General features: G+C 41.5%; 2 protein-coding genes across 2 annotated transcripts; one reads left to right on the top strand and one right to left on the bottom strand.

Moving 5' to 3' along the window:
- The first annotated feature begins 1,273 nt into the window (after positions 1 to 1,273).
- On the top strand, positions 1,274 to 12,662 carry map2k1 (mitogen-activated protein kinase kinase 1). The gene is made up of 11 exons (XM_079502030.1): positions 1,274 to 1,524; positions 5,973 to 6,183; positions 8,255 to 8,401; positions 8,613 to 8,693; positions 8,920 to 8,971; positions 10,128 to 10,252; positions 10,923 to 11,130; positions 11,300 to 11,364; positions 11,507 to 11,565; positions 11,712 to 11,757; positions 11,836 to 12,662. Exons 1-11 carry the CDS (start codon positions 1,442 to 1,444, stop codon positions 11,947 to 11,949), a joined length of 1,191 nt encoding a protein of 396 aa, XP_079358156.1. The 5' UTR covers positions 1,274 to 1,441; the 3' UTR covers positions 11,950 to 12,662.
- Positions 12,656 to 17,212, bottom strand: rpl4 (ribosomal protein L4). Its single transcript, XM_079502031.1, has 10 exons — positions 17,059 to 17,212; positions 16,190 to 16,361; positions 15,981 to 16,087; positions 15,599 to 15,737; positions 15,192 to 15,316; positions 14,515 to 14,644; positions 13,958 to 14,114; positions 13,593 to 13,676; positions 13,281 to 13,401; positions 12,656 to 12,794 (listed from the first exon to the last, which is right to left on the bottom strand). Exons 1-10 carry the CDS (start codon positions 17,059 to 17,061, stop codon positions 12,723 to 12,725), a joined length of 1,110 nt encoding a protein of 369 aa, XP_079358157.1. The 5' UTR covers positions 17,062 to 17,212; the 3' UTR covers positions 12,656 to 12,722.
- Between the last annotated feature and the right edge of the window lie 557 nt (positions 17,213 to 17,769).

Raw genomic sequence — 17,769 nt, 5'->3', positions numbered from 1 at the left:
GCTATTTAAATTGTTGTTATTCAAATTAATATTTCAGACCTTTTAAAGCTAATAATAGTGGACACTGGACAGGCTAAATCATGTGCATTTGATAACTCCATGGAGTTCTATTGTGACATTTTCAAATGTATTCTGTATCTTCCTGAAAAGCTCATGAGGCAGGAAGTAACCTAAATATGAAAGTTTAGGTGCTGGCAAGGAGATGCCTCCTGCCTCAGATTTTCCGCCATTTTGAGCAGTTTGAAAAATGCTTATAGGCGTATACCTGATTTTCTGCCTGGATTTTTGAGCAATTTGCGTGAAACATCCTAAACACAATCTATGGACCATTATCTGAAATCCCAACAAGAGAAGTTTGTACGTGAAAACATGAACATCCAACACACTGTAGAAATGGATAGTGACATGCCCAAGACGAGGACACACATACTTGTTACCAAAAACACTGAATGATGTTACTGTTTCCAATGGAACAAGTGATTGTGTTCAGCTAGCTCAGTCATTACAGCTCTTGACTTTGGACCACAAAGTCATGGGTTCAAATCTGGTTACCGACAACTCAGTGTATGAGTCTTCACAAACCCTGCCCCCCACAATAAAAACTGAACCTGGCTCAATAACATGGTCTTCTTTTTCTCAAATTCAGTCTTCAACGTTTATATGGCTAATTGTGCATATTGTTCTTATTGCTAATTTCCTTCTTTCTTGGTCCCGCCTTATCGCTGCTTGCAGCTATAGGCCTATATATTTTTTTCTTTCTTATGACAATTAGAATAATTCTTAGTTACAAATAGAAATGCAGATATGGTGATAGAAATCATACACCATTCAAAACGGGTTTAAGGCAGACTGTTGCACACAGGTCACCCTGAGGAAGTCCTTTGTGCCAGACAAGGATTGTACTGGTTAGTGCACCAACTACTAGTGAAGTCTATGAAATTAAATTAAATGAACTCGAAATATATAGGCCTTGGAATATACTATTCTAAACACACCAAACGTATTGTTCATTCTTCATCACAATCACTCCCTGAACAATGCCTAGCATATTTTACCGTTATTGTTCTCAAATCAAATTATGATTATCATCATCATCTTCTAAAACTTTCATAGATTTTTGTCTTCTACAGGATGCTGATTCGATTGATTTCCAGCAGAGGTAGCGCTTTCCCTAACCATGCTGTCCGGAAGACGAAAGTAATTTTCGTGACGTACTGTACCATCCAAGGATGGTACTGTCACATCCCTGATCCACCCATTAAGGGAATATCACTGCTGTCTGATAGACGATACTCATCATATGATATAGCACCACTTCGGTTATTTTTCTAGTAAATTCAGTTGCATTCATTTCATCCCAAATCTAGCCTCCCGAGTCCCGACGTGGGTTATTTTTCTGACTGCTCTCGGTCTCTGAATTTCCACCTCAGATTGTGAGAACATGCAGAAGAGGAGGAAACCAGAACCGATCCAACTTAACCCGATTCCCGATGGGAATACTATAAACGGCACCGGGGCCACGGAGTGAGTATTATTAATTTTCAGTAGGCCTATATATTTAATACTGTCTTGTGAATGCTAATATTCAGGCGGTAGCCAGTGCCACTAGCCAGCTATGCTGTAAAAGAGAACAATCTGTGACTGTGATATGAGTCTGACTGTCTGTGACATCTTTCAAACAAGATGTCTCACTATTAACATGCATGTACACCTGCGCGCGTGTGTCTTTGTGTGCGTGCTCTGCGCCCGTACGTGTGTGTGTGTGTGTGTGTGTGTGTGACTGTGTGTGTGTGTGTGTGTGTGTGTGTGTGGCGCGCGCAGGGGTGGCCAGGTGTGAGTGGCTGACTTCAATGACTGCCTACATGTAATAATAATAATAATAATAATAATAATAATAATAATAATAATAATAATAATAATAATAATAATAATAATAATAATTTCTATACCAACAATTGACCTTGGACTGGTTTCATTATATTGCTGAAATTTCCAATTTAACTGCCTATAACAGACAGAAAGTGACTGTTTATGTCTGAATGTTCTGCACTCAAAGTATCATGCGTGCAGCTGCAAAATATAGTCAGGTCGGATTCAGCTCACTCCACCAGCCAAGTGTGTGGTAACCTTCATGTACAAACTTTAGAATAATATACTGTGTTTTGTGTGCTGCCTTCACAATCCTCTGAATCACAGTAATGAAGATGATGAATTGTTGTGACACCGCGGTCTAGGTCTCAGAACGCAGTGAGCCCAACTGAAGAAATTCAAATTCAAATTATACACACACACACACACACACACACACACACACACGCACACACACACACACACACACACACACACACACACACACACACACACACACACACACACACACACAGGTTTCTATCCTATTCCTAGTCCTATTCCAATAACATTAGATAAGCCTCTCAAAATCACTTTCCCTACAAAGAAAACCATATTGTGCTCAATTGCTGTACTTAGCTTCTTCTATATAGGAAGTTCAGCAACGGAAAGCATGCTGCTATACATCTGGTAGATGATTTGCTCTCTTCCTTTGCTCTGGAGTTGTACTTGTACCACGCAGCATAATGTACTGTATGGCTGGAGCCATAGGTGCCGGAGGAGGGCTCATCTGGGTCTGAATGTCCCCGCACTATTGGGGGATGCCTGGTTTATTTATTTATCCCGACCGGCGCTGGTGCATGCCATAGTTTGCCATACTAGCACAGTTTTCATTTTGCTGCATAGTCGTCGTGTATTGGCTGCATACGTGCAGTGACTGCAGTTGCTCTTAGTCTCAACCCGATCAAGGTGTCAGACACAACAATGTGAATAATGACCCCCCCGCACACTTTTTCGTCCTGATGGCGCCACTGGCTGGAGCAGAATGCATTCCTTCTGTGCTGCCGGGCAGGCTGTGGCCGGCTGAGCAGCGGAATGTTACAACAGGAACTCTCTGATTCAGTCCTCTGGAAGTTGACACAGAACTTTCGGGAATCCCTCTTGCTCAATTTATATTCTGTCGTATGACGGTGTCGGTCGCCAAAAATAGCATATAGGCCTATCTACAAGCTCACAACACATCATACAACAAAGTTTAAATCAAAGTTTTACCGGCAGGAATAAAAGTAGAAGTCACAAACTTACACACAGTTACTACAGTACAGTAACTTTCTTGAACTAGTTAGTAAACCCTATTTTCCAGTCTACAGTGCAATCGTCTGAGAGGCTACTAAAAAAAGAGGTGTTTGTTTATTGTTGTTGATTGTTACACACATCAGAGATGACTCGTAGTGCTGAATTGCTTTGTGCATGTCGCACGCATGCACACATATTGCACGAGCGAGCATGCACGCACGCACGCACTTAAGCACACATGCACGCATGCACACACTCGCACACACGCACGCACTCGCACGCACACACTCGCACGCACACTCGCACGCACACACAGGCACATCAGTAAGCAGCTGTCTCAGCAGGCAATGCCAGGCAATATCTGAAGCAGGTTACTTGGACTGGGGGACCACTCTTCTGGGCTATGTCCTCCTCAGGGACTCTTAACAGCTCTGAGACACAAAAACACTGAGATACAAATGGACTACAACACATTCATCACAATGCTCCACATTACATATAGCCAGCCATCCCGGAACGGTGATGCCATTATTGTCTGGAGAAAGAGCTGATTTGCACTTGGCTAACTTGACAGATCACATCGTGAATGTATTATAATCTGTATCATTAGTAGTGGGGATGAAGAGTAATATTTCTCTTTGACAGATTTTAGTCCCAGCTCTCTTTGTTGGACCACACACAGCACTACCAGGGAGGGGTAAGGAAATCAACTAACCAATGATTAACCACAGATACTGTAGCCACAGTATCTGTAGCAACTACGTAGATTCTTACCAGTACACAAAGGAATGTATAGCAGTCATATTTTATTCAGAAAATAACATGTAAGCCATATCAAGTCAACACTAGGAATTTAATGATGGCTTTAAGGGCACTGGCACGAAGCTAAATGCTTATCTATGCCTGACACCAGTCCTACCTGTTTGCATTTAAATGCACTTTGTAGGCCCATACTTTTCACCAAAAGCTAAGGCTTCATCATCAGGAGTGTGGATGGCTCACAAACCACAAACCTTTACTTATGATTTTCGTTCTGGAGCTTTTTAGACGAGGCTGTGACAAGACTGTGGGAAAAGATTAACATATTGTGAGTTGAGATCGGCTGGATGTCCTTGGGCATTGATGGAACACAAATAAGGGCCTGCGTCATGCTCACTTCCTCGTGCACTTGTAAGAGTGGTGGCGGGGCAGCTATTGTATGCTCTGTGGAGAGGATGAGTGCTGCCAGGCAGCTATCTCTTGCCTCCTCTACGTCCAGCTCTGGTCCTCTAGAATAAACGCCTACACCACCCACCCCCCCCCCCCCCCCCCCCCTAAGCTCAGCACCTCGTCTCCATGGATATGCAGGCTCGCTGTAGAAAATAACAACACTTGTTAACCCTCTTGGCGAATGCAGAAAAGAGATGCATCCTCTCCTCCTCTACAGCAGCTCTCCACTGAGTTGTGGTAAGCTGCAAAGAGATTAAAAAAACATAATTACCACTAAACAGAGCAATGCTATTATCATCTAATGAGCAGAACATGTTACGATGCAAATACAGAACAGCAGCACTCAAATGGGTGAAAATTGGTTTTGCCTCTCTGTAGGCCTCTCGGAAGATGAGAGATTATCTTGGATGTTTTTGATGTGAATAATTCTTATCAGCATGCATGATTCTTCTGGGAAGTCGATTCGCAGCGAGAAGATTGCCATGTCACATCATGTCAGACTAGGCTTTTTAAAAGGTCATTCATCATTACTTTAGTAATGATTAATGACAGAGTTGGTGTCAAAGTGTCCTTGAGCAAAACCCTGAACCCCTAATTGGTCCCGATGTGCAGGTTGGTGCCTTGCATGGTTTCATCTGCCATCGGTGTATGAATGTGTGTGTGAATGGGTGAATGTAATGCACAATCTCTGAGAAGCGCTTTGGATAAAAGCGCTATATAAATTTACACAAACATTTACTATTTTACTTTCTACCTTTTTCAAGAATTCTTTGAGGGTCTTTATGAGATCAGTCTGCTGGAGTAGTCGAAATGTTAACAGTTAAGACTTGTTTGCTTGCTGATTGTCTCTGGGGATCTATCTGTTCAGCCAGCAGGACCTGCTCAGACCTGAGATTGGGATTGCGTTGTTAGTAATAAGCTCTGGGAGCCGTGGGAGGAGACAGAAAGGCAGGAGAGCAACAGGTCACATGAGATAATTCCGAGAGCAGCTTCTAAAGGAAATGCATCACCATGACAACAGCTTTGTCATGGTGATGACAACTTTAATAAAATGGAATTGAACAGCACCAGTGGTGTGGTGAGGCATCAGATCCAGGAGGATGAACTCCCAGCTTCCTCACACTGGGATCTGGAAAGGAACTCTGCACTTCCACCCCCCACCCCCAGATCCTGGGGGTGGGGGGTGGCCATCTACCCTTCTGTGGTACAGTATTCCTGTGGGTATATGCATTGACCTTTCAGTATAGTAGTACTTGTTCAGCAAGTTGTGCGTTTGCATAGTGTTTTATGTTATAGTATAGCTAATTAGTGTGGTGGAGAACGTATATGTATATGGTCAGTGCAAGTGACTCTAATGTCACTTGCACTGACCATATACAGTACATATACCAGTATACCAGTAAACCAGATGCTCACTCAACTTGAGTCTACTCATCCCTCAACAGTGAAGGGTTAGATTTGAGAGAAATAACTTGTTCTTTATGTACATCAGGAGAGCCAGAGACCCAGAAGAAGTTGTCAAGTTGTGTGCTTTTTGAATTTATGTAAGATTGTAAATTCACCCAAATACCAATAGTAACTTGAATGAATTTATCATCCTCCCTGCATCTGTCCGCCAGAACAAACTTGGAGGCTCTGCAGAAGAAGTTAGAGGAGCTGGAGTTGGACGAGCAGCAGAGGAAACGTCTGGAAGCCTTCCTGACACAGAAGCAGAAAGTGGGCGAGCTGAAGGATGATGACTTCGAGAAGATCTGTGAGCTGGGAGCAGGCAATGGAGGAGTGGTCTTCAAGGTCTCCCACAGACCATCTGGTCTCATCATGGCCAGGAAGGTGAGATACAGAGCTCCGGAACATATCAAAGTTCCCCATCTGAGGGGCGCCTGCTGGCCTAGTGGTCCAGGCGCCTGCCACATAGGCTCTGGCCTGACAGCACATTGCGTGTTCGAGTCCCGTTCATGACGACCTTTGCTGCATGTCTCCCCCGTCTCTCTTTCCTGTCATTCTTCACTTGTATCTATCCATAGAGACACACGGGGACTACAAATTTCATGCCCCCAAATGAGACAGCGGCCCCACTTCTGGTCCGTTAGAACGGTGTACTGCAGGCCAGCCCATAGAAGTCCATTGAAATTCAACTGTAGTTAGCCTACTTTTAAAATAATACCAAATGAACTGAAGACTATATTGATTTGAATAAAAATATGTTTCCAAATGTATGAAGTGTCTTTGTCAACATATATTGTTGTTTTCTCAATAGAGGATGTATTTCACATTTAATTTACCACTTGAATGAGTTACCCATAATGTTAACAGAGCAGAGGGGAGACGGCAGACAGAGAACCTGTCGCTTTTAAGGACGTCACTGCCTTTACGAGGCAACGAGCGCCGACTTTGAAGAGTGGAATTCTCAATAATACATCCCGATCCCGACTGACTTTGTTCATTCAGTCTATATTTTGAACATGTCACGGGCTTACTAATATGTTCTACCTACCTCAGAGCTCCGACGGTGTGTTTTACCGTTGTCAACTTGTTGTATAAAATTAACTTGACTGAATAGTTGGGAAAATAACCCAGCTAAATGGAGGAGTGATATATCCTGACATTTTCAACTACCTAGTGAATTCCCCAGATGAGTATTAATAATTATTTGCAAGATGCTGTTTAGATCATGTTCAAGAAATACATAGCATATAAAACGAAATACAACAAAATTAATATATCTGGGTATTGAAAACCTCAAGGGATGCGACCGTGACGTATATACCGTGCGACCACTTTGACTTGAGATTTACAATGCTAGCACTTTTCACAAACTGATGGAGTATATTATAGTACATTGTGGGTTGTATATTGAGATGGCAGGTATGTGACATTGAAAAGGACAAATCAAATATATGGGACACTTTATTGGAACACAAAAACAAATTGTAATGTTTTTGTGTAGTGAACCAGTGAAATTAGGGTATTTTATGATGCCTCTCATAGGGATTGCATTGGCAGCTGCAGTACACCATTGAAACGGACCAGAAGTGGGGCCGCTGTCTCATTTGGGGGAGTGAAATGTTAGTCCACACGTGTCTCTATAAAGGCAGAAAAGCCTAAAACAAATCTTTAAAAAATAATAATAATAATTAAAGAGTAAAACAATATTGAAGCATCAAAATTTTTGTTTTCAACATAACTTTTACAACGCCTCTCCCTCTATCTTGCTATTGATTTACAATTAACTATTGACCTGTCCAAATACAATATACAATATACGTACTGTAGATAAATTGTGAAATAATGCTTTTGTTGAAGAAACTTGTTTGAAGCCTGTTGTGAACAACCTACTACTACTGTACGGAAGCTTTGGAACAATCCTATACTCTCTAAGTCTAAGTAGATACAGTATATGTGTGTGTCTGTGTATCATAACTGTGTCCCAGCATCACTTATAAGTCTGCCCTGAGCTTCTTTCTGCAATAGCAGAGGCACAAGCATTGTTTCTATTTTATTGCACGGGATCCATTCTTTTTTAGAAGCACTGTTTAGATGATTTATCTACCTAGTTTTCCTCTCGAGTATGTTTGTGAATAGGGTGAAAATTAGGTTACTGGAACTACAGCATATATTCACTGTCTGACACAAAAAACTAAAACAAAGGGATTAATAACTTCCTTCATTGAATCCTTTTGGGGTTGTGTGTGTGTGTGTGTGTGTGTGTGTGTGTGTGTGTGTGTGTGTGTGTGTGTGTGTGTGTGTGTGTGCGTGTGCGTGTGCGTGTGTGTGTGTGTGTGTGCGTGTGCGTGTGCGTGTGCGTGTGCGTGTGCGTGTTCGTGTGCGTGTGCGTGTGTGTGTGTGTGTGTGTGTGTGTGTGTGTCTGGGTAATAATAGCCTTGTGTTTTCTCTGTTGTAGTTGATCCACCTGGAGATAAAACCAGCAATTAGGAACCAGATTATCAGAGAACTGCAAGTGCTCCATGAATGTAACTCCCCCTACATTGTGGGCTTCTACGGGGCCTTCTACAGTGATGGAGAAATCAGCATCTGTATGGAACACATGGTATGAGCAATTAACTACTTGAACTGATGTAGTTGATTTTAGTAGGCTACCGCTACACTATCTGTAGATACAAAGTAAGTACAATGATGAAATTAAATTAGCAATCATGGCATTACAATGGTTGGCAATGGAGTAGCAAAAAACATGCAAAACAGATGGTATGTAGTGCAAAGTTGAAAGAGCCTGCTTCTTGTCCTCTCTTTGTTATAAGGATGGTGGTTCTCTGGATCAGTCACTAAAGAAAGCAGGCGGCAAGATCCCAGAGCAGATACTTGGCAAAGTCAGCATTGCGGTGGGTAACTCTGATACCCCGCCCACCAGAAGTATACTGTATCATAGTCATACCCACAACATGAGAAATATATTTTTCAGTGTTTCTCATCTCTTTTGGACTTGTATATGGTGCATATGTTGTATGTAGTTTTAGGACCCCTGATAGCTGAGAAAGAATGCAAGGTGTTCTTATAGATCGCACTATATCCTATGTGGGCACTGATATGTAATATTTATCTTTCTAGGTCATTAAAGGGTTGGCATATCTGAGAGAGAAACATAAGATTATGCACAGAGGTTAGTAGTGATTTCAAGTACTGAAAGATACAGTATGACTACATAATGCAGTGGTGCCCTCTGGTAGTACAGGACTATTGGTACTGCTGGTTTTATGCTGGTTTATGGTTGTTAATTCCATATGGGCAGTTGACTTCCTGGTAAGATAGACAACCAACAGTATTAATAGGGCCCCTATTAATACTGTTGGTATTAATTACGGGTCCTCAGGCACCCCTAAGGGGTGCCTGAGGACCCGTGTTTTGGGAACTAGTGGAATAATTAAATGGGCTTTTTATCTCTAAAGGCCCTTTTATAAAACTGGTCAGCCTTTAGAAAGGCAACATTTAGAGCACCTTCACACCAGGATCTTTTACTGCGATTAAAACTAATCCTGCTGCGTATTGTAGGAAAGTGCGCTTCGTTTGGCAGGTGTGACTGTGAAGGCTCATTTGAATTCTGGAGCGCATCAAACAAGCGCATTCTAGTTCGCCAAACAACAGGGGTTTCGCTTCCCTTCCAAATTCCAAGCGCACCTGACTTCGATTCATGGCAGATGTGAATGCAATCCGCATTAAATAAAGGAAATGAAGCAAACTACAATGTGGGCTGGGCGTAACATGGATAGAGCGCTGTCACTGTGTGTGGGGAGTGAGGACTTTCTTCATATTGTTTAAATATAAATACTAAAATACTAAAAATTAAACAAACATGTTTAGCTCAGCATGATCTATGTAACTGTAGCTAACATGTCAAATGCATAATCATTTTATATGATGATCAGATCATCAATACAGTACATATTGTAAACGGCTGATTCATTTTTGCGCTGCCGTCTCCACTGTGCCTCTGACATGTGCCCAAAAGAACAGTGCGCACACACACATGCACGTACGCACGCAGTAACGCGCGTAAAGTATAATTGTAACCATAGATTTCACTTTGTTTATATTTCAGGCTTTAATTATACCTCAGTAACTACAACTTGATTCATATTCACCTTAATTCCCCTTTTACATGTATTTGAAATATAAATTTTCTCTACTCAAATATGAATGAGATTAAGATATGGCTGACTCGCACCGTATTCATGTGTTAGAATCTTGTTTCTATGGCGAAGGCTGTTGCACGCTGCCCATGTGATCTCCAAAATACTGTAAATGTATGTTCTTTTCAGATGTCAAACCCTCAAACATCCTAGTAAGCTCCCGTGGTGAGATCAAGCTGTGTGACTTTGGGGTGAGCGGACAGCTAATAGACTCCATGGCCAACTCCTTTGTGGGCACTCGGTCTTATATGTCTGTGAGTTTACACACACGCATGCACACACACACACACACACACACACACACACACACACACACACACACACACACACACAGTGCACCTTCTCCTTCTGCACTCAAACGCAACACCGTTTTCTGGTTTTGGTTTGTGTAGCAGCATGTAATGTACTGCTTCTGATGGTGTTGTTGAGGAGATGAATTGCTGCCCACTTGCTCATCTATTATGTAATGGTCCATAAATCACAGCTTCTGCGCTCTCAAACATGACAACACGTGCTGAATGCTCTCTGACTGTTATTGTTATTTTCCTGTATTAAGACTAATGTCTCATGTGATTGTGATGTCTCAAGGGGGCATGCTGTGCCCCCTTTGCTTGCCCATCCAAAATCTAATTTCTGGCACCACTAATGCCTCACATCACTGAGCAAATGGAAACACATTACCCAAAATACTGTTATAACGCCAAAGCAGGCATATATTGGAGTCATAGACTGACTTTTGCATCTTCAACTGAATTTATTTCACCAAGTGCATATTTGCTAGTGCATGTCCTTTCTCTGCCACTTTTCCTTACATTTATCAAGATGCAGAAATGTTCATCCACGTCTGTTGAAAAAAACTTTACTCCAACAAGGCTACATGTTGAAATGGACATTTAAAATAAGCTTGCTTCCTGTGTTACACAGCCAGAGCGCCTACAGGGTACACATTACTCTGTACAGTCAGACATCTGGAGCATGGGTCTATCCCTGGTGGAGATGGCCATTGGGCGGTTCCCCATCCCACCGCCTGATGCCAAGGAGCTGGAACAGATATTTGGCTTCCCAGTGGAGGGGGAAGCAGCCTCCAGTGAATCCTCTCCAAAGCCATGTCCCCCCGGGCGACCGGGCAGCTGTAAGTCTGCAAGCTCCAAATACAGTACATCGTTTATTGCTGTACATAGAAATTGCAAGCTCTATGAATTTCTGAAGACTTGACCATTGGCATCAATCATCTTTGGTGAATCACTTTAACAAAAAGCAAATATTATTGAGATTGATGTCTGTAGTGTGTTCTCCACCAGCGTATGGACCAGACAGCAGACCTCCTATGGCTATTTTTGAGCTGCTCGACTACATAGTCAATGAGGTGTGTAGATGTCCCTGCTGCATTTGCACATTAAGTCAGGATCGTGAGCTGAACTGAATTGATTTAGCCGTTTTTAGTTGCTTGTCAGCATGACATCAAAATCATGCTCTAGTTCTTGCTGATTGGAGCCTCTCTTTTTCAGCCCCCACCCAAGCTGCCTGGGATATTTGGCTCAGAGTTCCAAGACTTTGTGAATAAATGGTATGAATGATATAAAAATATAGTAACTTAATAGGCAGCACTCAATTGTAATGTTAAATCAAATACTCCAATTCACATGCCATCTAGTGGTGTCAACAAAGACTGCACTTTGCAGTAAATCTAATTTTACAGTTACTCTTTTACAGTTTGATAAAGAATCCAGCAGAACGGGCAGACTTGAAACAGCTGACGGTGGGTAAAGCCTAAGTTGGTCAATCAAATCATTTAATATTCTACATGCATAAAATGACTTAAGACTGTTTGTTTTAGGTCCACCCCTTCATCAAGCAATCCGAGGCAGAGGAAGTTGATTTTGCTGGCTGGTTGTGTATTACCATTGGACTCAACCAACCAGTAACCCCAACCCACAGTGGAGGCATGTGAACTGTCCATGTGCTCCATGTATAAACTGACCATTCAGTGGTTCTGCCAGTCAACTGCCTGCCAAAAATCATGTTCCTCCTAAAGACTGGATCCATTATGGGATAACAAATCCCAAGTACTCAACTGGATATTACCTCGTCTCCCTCTTGACAGAAATTTACATCTACTTCTAGTATCCAATCCACCATCTGCTTCCAATAATTTTAATCAACCACTCAGTGTTCTACCAGATACATACACCTGCCACAACTGCATAATTAGTCAGGAAATGTGAAAGTCTAAAATGCAAGCTCACAAGTTGAACTTTTAGATCTGCCATTTCCACTACTTCGCTTCAACCTTGTACAATAGCGTGTCAAACAAGTTGAAATATCAAAATGCAAGGTTCTGCCAATGGTTAACATGCTACAGACTAATAAGATTGGTCATCAAGATGTATTATTCATGAACAGTCCCAGACTAGCTGTACAATCACTTGGATTCAGTACGTTACCTACTTGCTAAGTGAATTCAATTTAGTATTGAACAATCGTATAGGCTGCACCACAGGCCTCTCTGAAAGCCATTTTTTCTAAATAGTGATCCTGTATTGCAACAACTGCCGTTGGCCTTTTGTTAAACACCATGCTGCTTTAGGGCAACCCAGGTCATGTCTTTGCTCGCTTTTGTGAAAATCTTGTGAATTAAACACTTTTGACAACTGAACTACCTGTATTTGAAACATGTTTTTATTTTTAAGCCAGTATTGAACCCAACAGTCTTTATGATCCAATTTATGCTTTGAAAGATGCAGCAGCTGACTTCTTGACTGGTTTCTTCTTGGGCTTCAGATTCTTGGCCTTGACCTGTGAAGATAGTTTGAGATTCTTAGAATATATAGTAGTATGATACACAACACAAGATCGCTTAAAGTATGTTTTTATACTGGCTGTTAACTTTATCAAGTATGTGCTCAGAATCAATGTTCATCAGCCATCTGTGCCAGCCTATGACAGCAGGCAATCTGTCACTGGTCACAGTGTAAGACGCAAATTACACCATCATAGCACAGGTTGTATAGATCTAATATTGCTGCGTGGGTACTTCCTTAATTACAGCCAACTGGAAACCGCTGCTCCTTGTTGAGGGTTATCGTATAGAAAACTTTTATACTTTTTTTTAATTCCTTTCCTCTTGCACATGAACATGCAGGTAGTTCAGGCCAATTAAGTCCATGGCACACTAGTCAGTTGAAACTGCCAGCTTCATTGGGGTCCAGTTGGCCTCATCTACAGGAAAGGAACTTAAAATATGTAAGTCTACTCTGGTTTGTCTACTGGCTGTTAACTTACACTAGGGTCGTGCTGGAGAATGCCACGGCGCCTGGCTGTCTTGGCATAGGGGTTCAGTTTCCACATGATTCTTGCGTTCTTCAGAGGGTTCTTCTTCAGAATTCTGCGGGCGATCTTCTTACTGCAATGCACATAGAACAACAGATCAGAATTTGACCTTTACTGCAATACATGTAAAATAAATTGGCTGCATGGCTCAGGACTTCCCAATAATCAGGATTCAGAAACACGGACCAACGTGATTGTGGAAACTCATCATTGCTTTAAATTGCGATTTTAACTAGAATTAACCCTCAATTTGTGCATGCTTACTTTGGTGCACGAAGTGCTTTCTGGATCTCCTCACTCTTCAGAATCCTGCTCAGGTCAGTGTTGGTCATCTTATGCATGGGGAGACTGAAATAAAAAAAAAAGGTTTTGACAACTTTTATACCTTTCAGCAAAAAAGGGGAAACAACAGGTGTCGCAGTACTGAAAGCCATTTGACTAAAACATGCACTGCATTTCCTCTGCATAAATAGCTCAGTACTTCCATTAAAATCAGGATTCAGAAACACGGACCAACGTGATTGTGGAAGATCATCATTGCTCATAATAAAAAGATCTCACAAGTTATCAAGTTCTATAACTTTCTGCAATACATTACAATGTACATCTTCCCCCACTCCAACACTCACTTGTAGTCCACCTTCAGGGAGGCAGCTTTGCGCCCAGTTCCATACAGCTCATCTAGCTTACGGAAAGCACTTTCTGTCCAGATGCAGAAGCGGCCCACATGTCCACCAGGTGCGAGCCTCAGGAGGTTCAGTTTGTTCACATTCTGAAGGTTGATCCCTAAGAAAATAAATGTGGCTATATTTATGAAGTCTAACACAAATCAAGTAATTTAGTCTAAGTACTTTTAGGTATTAAGGACAGGCACAAGCTTTCACATCTAAATAGCTCAGTAACTTCCATTAAGATCAGGATTCAGAAACACGGACCAACGTGATTGTGGAAGATCATCATTGCTCATAATGAAATTTGTATTTCCTCTGCTTAATAGGTATAACCATAGACAACTTCATCAAGTGGCGAGTTAGACCTAATTTATTTTATGCCACCGACGACTCGACAACGTGTATTGGCTTTGCCTTCCGATTAATGTAAACTTGACAGCTAAGTGGAAAATCATCATTGCTCATTAATAGTGCTAATGCTTACTGAAATTAGACAAACTTTACTTAAAACCCACCAGGGATATTTCGGAACGCTTTGGTGACACCGGCATCTTGGTTATAGATGATGCATGGTCCTCTGCGCTGGACTCTCCTGCGATTCCTCATTTTACCTTTACCGGCACGCATGCGCTGGGAGGCGTATACCTTGTGGGGAGAAAAACGAATTATAAACACTACTGTCACTGGAAAAAGATGGGACATTAATAAACACGGTCACATGGACACAGTCTGCACAAACAGCATTTATATCATCACTACTGCTCACAAGCTTTCACACCTAAATGGCTCAGATATCTTACTGCAATACATAAGTATGTGCTCAGAATCAATGTTCGTCAGCCATCTGTGCCAGCCTATGACAGACGGCAATCTGTCACTGGTCACAGCGTAAGACGCAAATTACACCATCATAGCACAGGTTGTATAGATCTAATATAGGTACCTACATGGCTCAGGTACAGAGTTCTCAAACTCTGCCCGACCAGACGTTTTAGGGCCGGGGCCGGGCCTAAAATCTATGCCAATTAGTCGGGCCGGGCCTCAAGCCTGATCAGTTAGGGCCGGGTCTTAATTTTCAGGCACTTTGAGAACTCTACTCAGGACTTCCTAATAATCAGGAGGATTCAGAAACATGGACCTCAAGTAGAAACTCATTAATCAAATTTGAACAACAGCTCCAACTTTGACTTACCCTCTTGATGTCATTCCAGGCCTTCAGCTTTTTAAGCAGAAGCACTGCATCCTTGGTCTTCTTGTACCCTTCAACTTTGTCATCAACCACCAGTGGGACCTCAGGGATCTCTTCAATACGGTGTCCTGATGACAGACAAGCTCATATGAACAACAGTCTTATTTAACTCGCAAGTGTAAAAATGTGTCCATGTGAAAACTAAAAGGCAAGAGTTTTGCAATTTCAGTAGAGCTTGCTCAGAATTCAATATCATCAACACCCTTTCACAGCTTTGAGACAGCAGGCAACTGTCACTGATCAGGGTCAGACGCAAATTACACCATCATTGCAAGTTCAGTGTTTGCACGCTACAGGACAACACGGTACTCCAACAATGAAGATTATACCAATACTGAGTTAAGATTTACCCTTTGCCATCACCAGGGCAGGCAGGGCAGAGGCTGCCAGAGCAGAGCAGATGGCATAGCGCTTCTGGGTTGTGTTGATCCTGCGGTGCCAACGACGCCAGGTCTTAGTGGGGGCAAACATGCGGCCTCCACGACACATCTTAATGTGAGGTTAAGGAAGCATATGACTCAAACCCATCACTCTGTAAAACCTTTATCAAGTATGTGCTCAGAATCAGTTTTCGTCAGCCATCTATGCCAGCCTATGACAGCAGGCAAGCAGTCACTGGTCACAGCGTAAGACGCAAATTACACCATCATAGCACAGGTTACTTACATGTTAGTGTTTGCACCGATTTTATTCTCTTGACAATAGTTTCACAATAACCATGTTCAAGGATACATTTCCAAAGGCTCCCTGGCCAGAACGGTGGGTTCCACCACCCCTCACACGAGGAATACGGGCCACAGCTCTTCCTGTACCCCAGGACTCAGCACTGGTCTGGTGACCTGGAAAATACAATTATGAGGAATTTCATTAGATTTACAAGAAATTGCACATTGTATTTATATATAGTATTACAAGGAAACAAAATTGACTCATTTGCTCACCTGCCAGCTCACTGACTGCATAGGGCTGACGGTTATTTTTGCGCATGTTAGTGTGCACAAAATTCACAATGTCAGGGCGAATTGGAGCTTTGAACACCGCTGGCATGAGAACATTCTTGCCTGAAGCTTCTCCTTTCTCGGAATAAACCGAGATCATCGGTCTGGCACAAGCCTAAGGAGAGACCAGATCACAGTACTGAAAGCCCCACTAAAAGTCAAACTGGCCTAAACATGCATTGTGCATTTCCTCTGCAGATCGCAATAGCTCAGTAACTTCCATTAAAATCAGGATTCAGAAACACGGACCAACGTGATTGTGGAAGATCATCATTGCGCATAATGAAAATTGTATTTCCTCTGCTTAATAGGTATAATAGACAACTTCATCAAGTGGCGAGTTAGACCCACTTTCTTTTATGCCACGACTCGACAACGTGTATTGGCTTTGCCTTCCGATGAATGTAAACTTGACAGCTAAGAGATGCTAACATTTACCACGAAGATATCGGGTTAAATTGTTGGCTTACATGCTCCGCAATGGCTTACATACTCGCAATGTCAGTGTTGAGCTACATATCGTATACATAGCGAACATGGAAACCGTAAGAGACTTGTAACAATTTCACAGTGCGTACTCTTGCTAACTACCATGCTAACAATGTACCATTATAACCACACGTGTAACGTTAGCTCAATTATTCCAAAATGGCTCCTCTAGTTAGCATTGCTCACCGCATCTCATGACGCTGTTAAACTAAATTATGAAGTAATGTTTTACTCAAAAAAAACACAAGAGTTGCTCGGTTTGAAACAAAAACAACCACAGACGGCATATGATATTTGAACGCCACATTTATATACATTCTCACCATTTTGGGTAGTTATTTTACGGCTCGCCGGGAACTACGCTCCTCACGCTATGGCGGCCACAGTAAAAAGGAAGTAAATGCTGCAACCTCAGTTCTATATGCATCCGCTGCGGCGAAGCACCACTTCCGACCAACGGAATAAACACAATTTTGTGTTTCAATACTATAATTACTTAATAGATAAATACACGTATGGTTTAAACATGATTGAAAAAAAATATAAGAGAAAAGTCCGAGCTCTAAAATGTCTGCACGTAATCCCTCTCTGTGGCACTAGTTTATCCCGTTGGCGGAGCGTGACGTGATGAAAAATAAATACCCCGAACTACTTTCGGTGCAGAGCAGAGCAATGTTTTCCTATAATAATAATAGTAATAATAATAATAATAATAATAATAATAATAATAATAATAATAATAATAATAATAATAATAATAATAATAAATATATAATATATATACAGGTATAATTTCTTGTCAAATGACCAAAAAAATTCAACAGTTAATAGTGTAATTTGTCCAGCATTATGTAATGTACTAATGATATTATAATTATGCATTTAATGTATTGTTTATTATTATTATTATTATTATTATTATTATTATTATTATTATTATTATTATTATTATTATTATTATTATTATTATTATTATTATTATCAGTAGTAGTAGTAGTAGTAGTAGTAGTAGTAGTAGTAGTATTGATTGATTG

This window comes from Electrona antarctica (assembly GCF_951216825.1).
Source record: "Electrona antarctica genome assembly, chromosome: 5".
Classification (NCBI taxonomy): Eukaryota; Metazoa; Chordata; class Actinopteri; order Myctophiformes; family Myctophidae; genus Electrona; species Electrona antarctica.
This window is presented reverse-complemented; position numbering and strand designations above follow the sequence as displayed.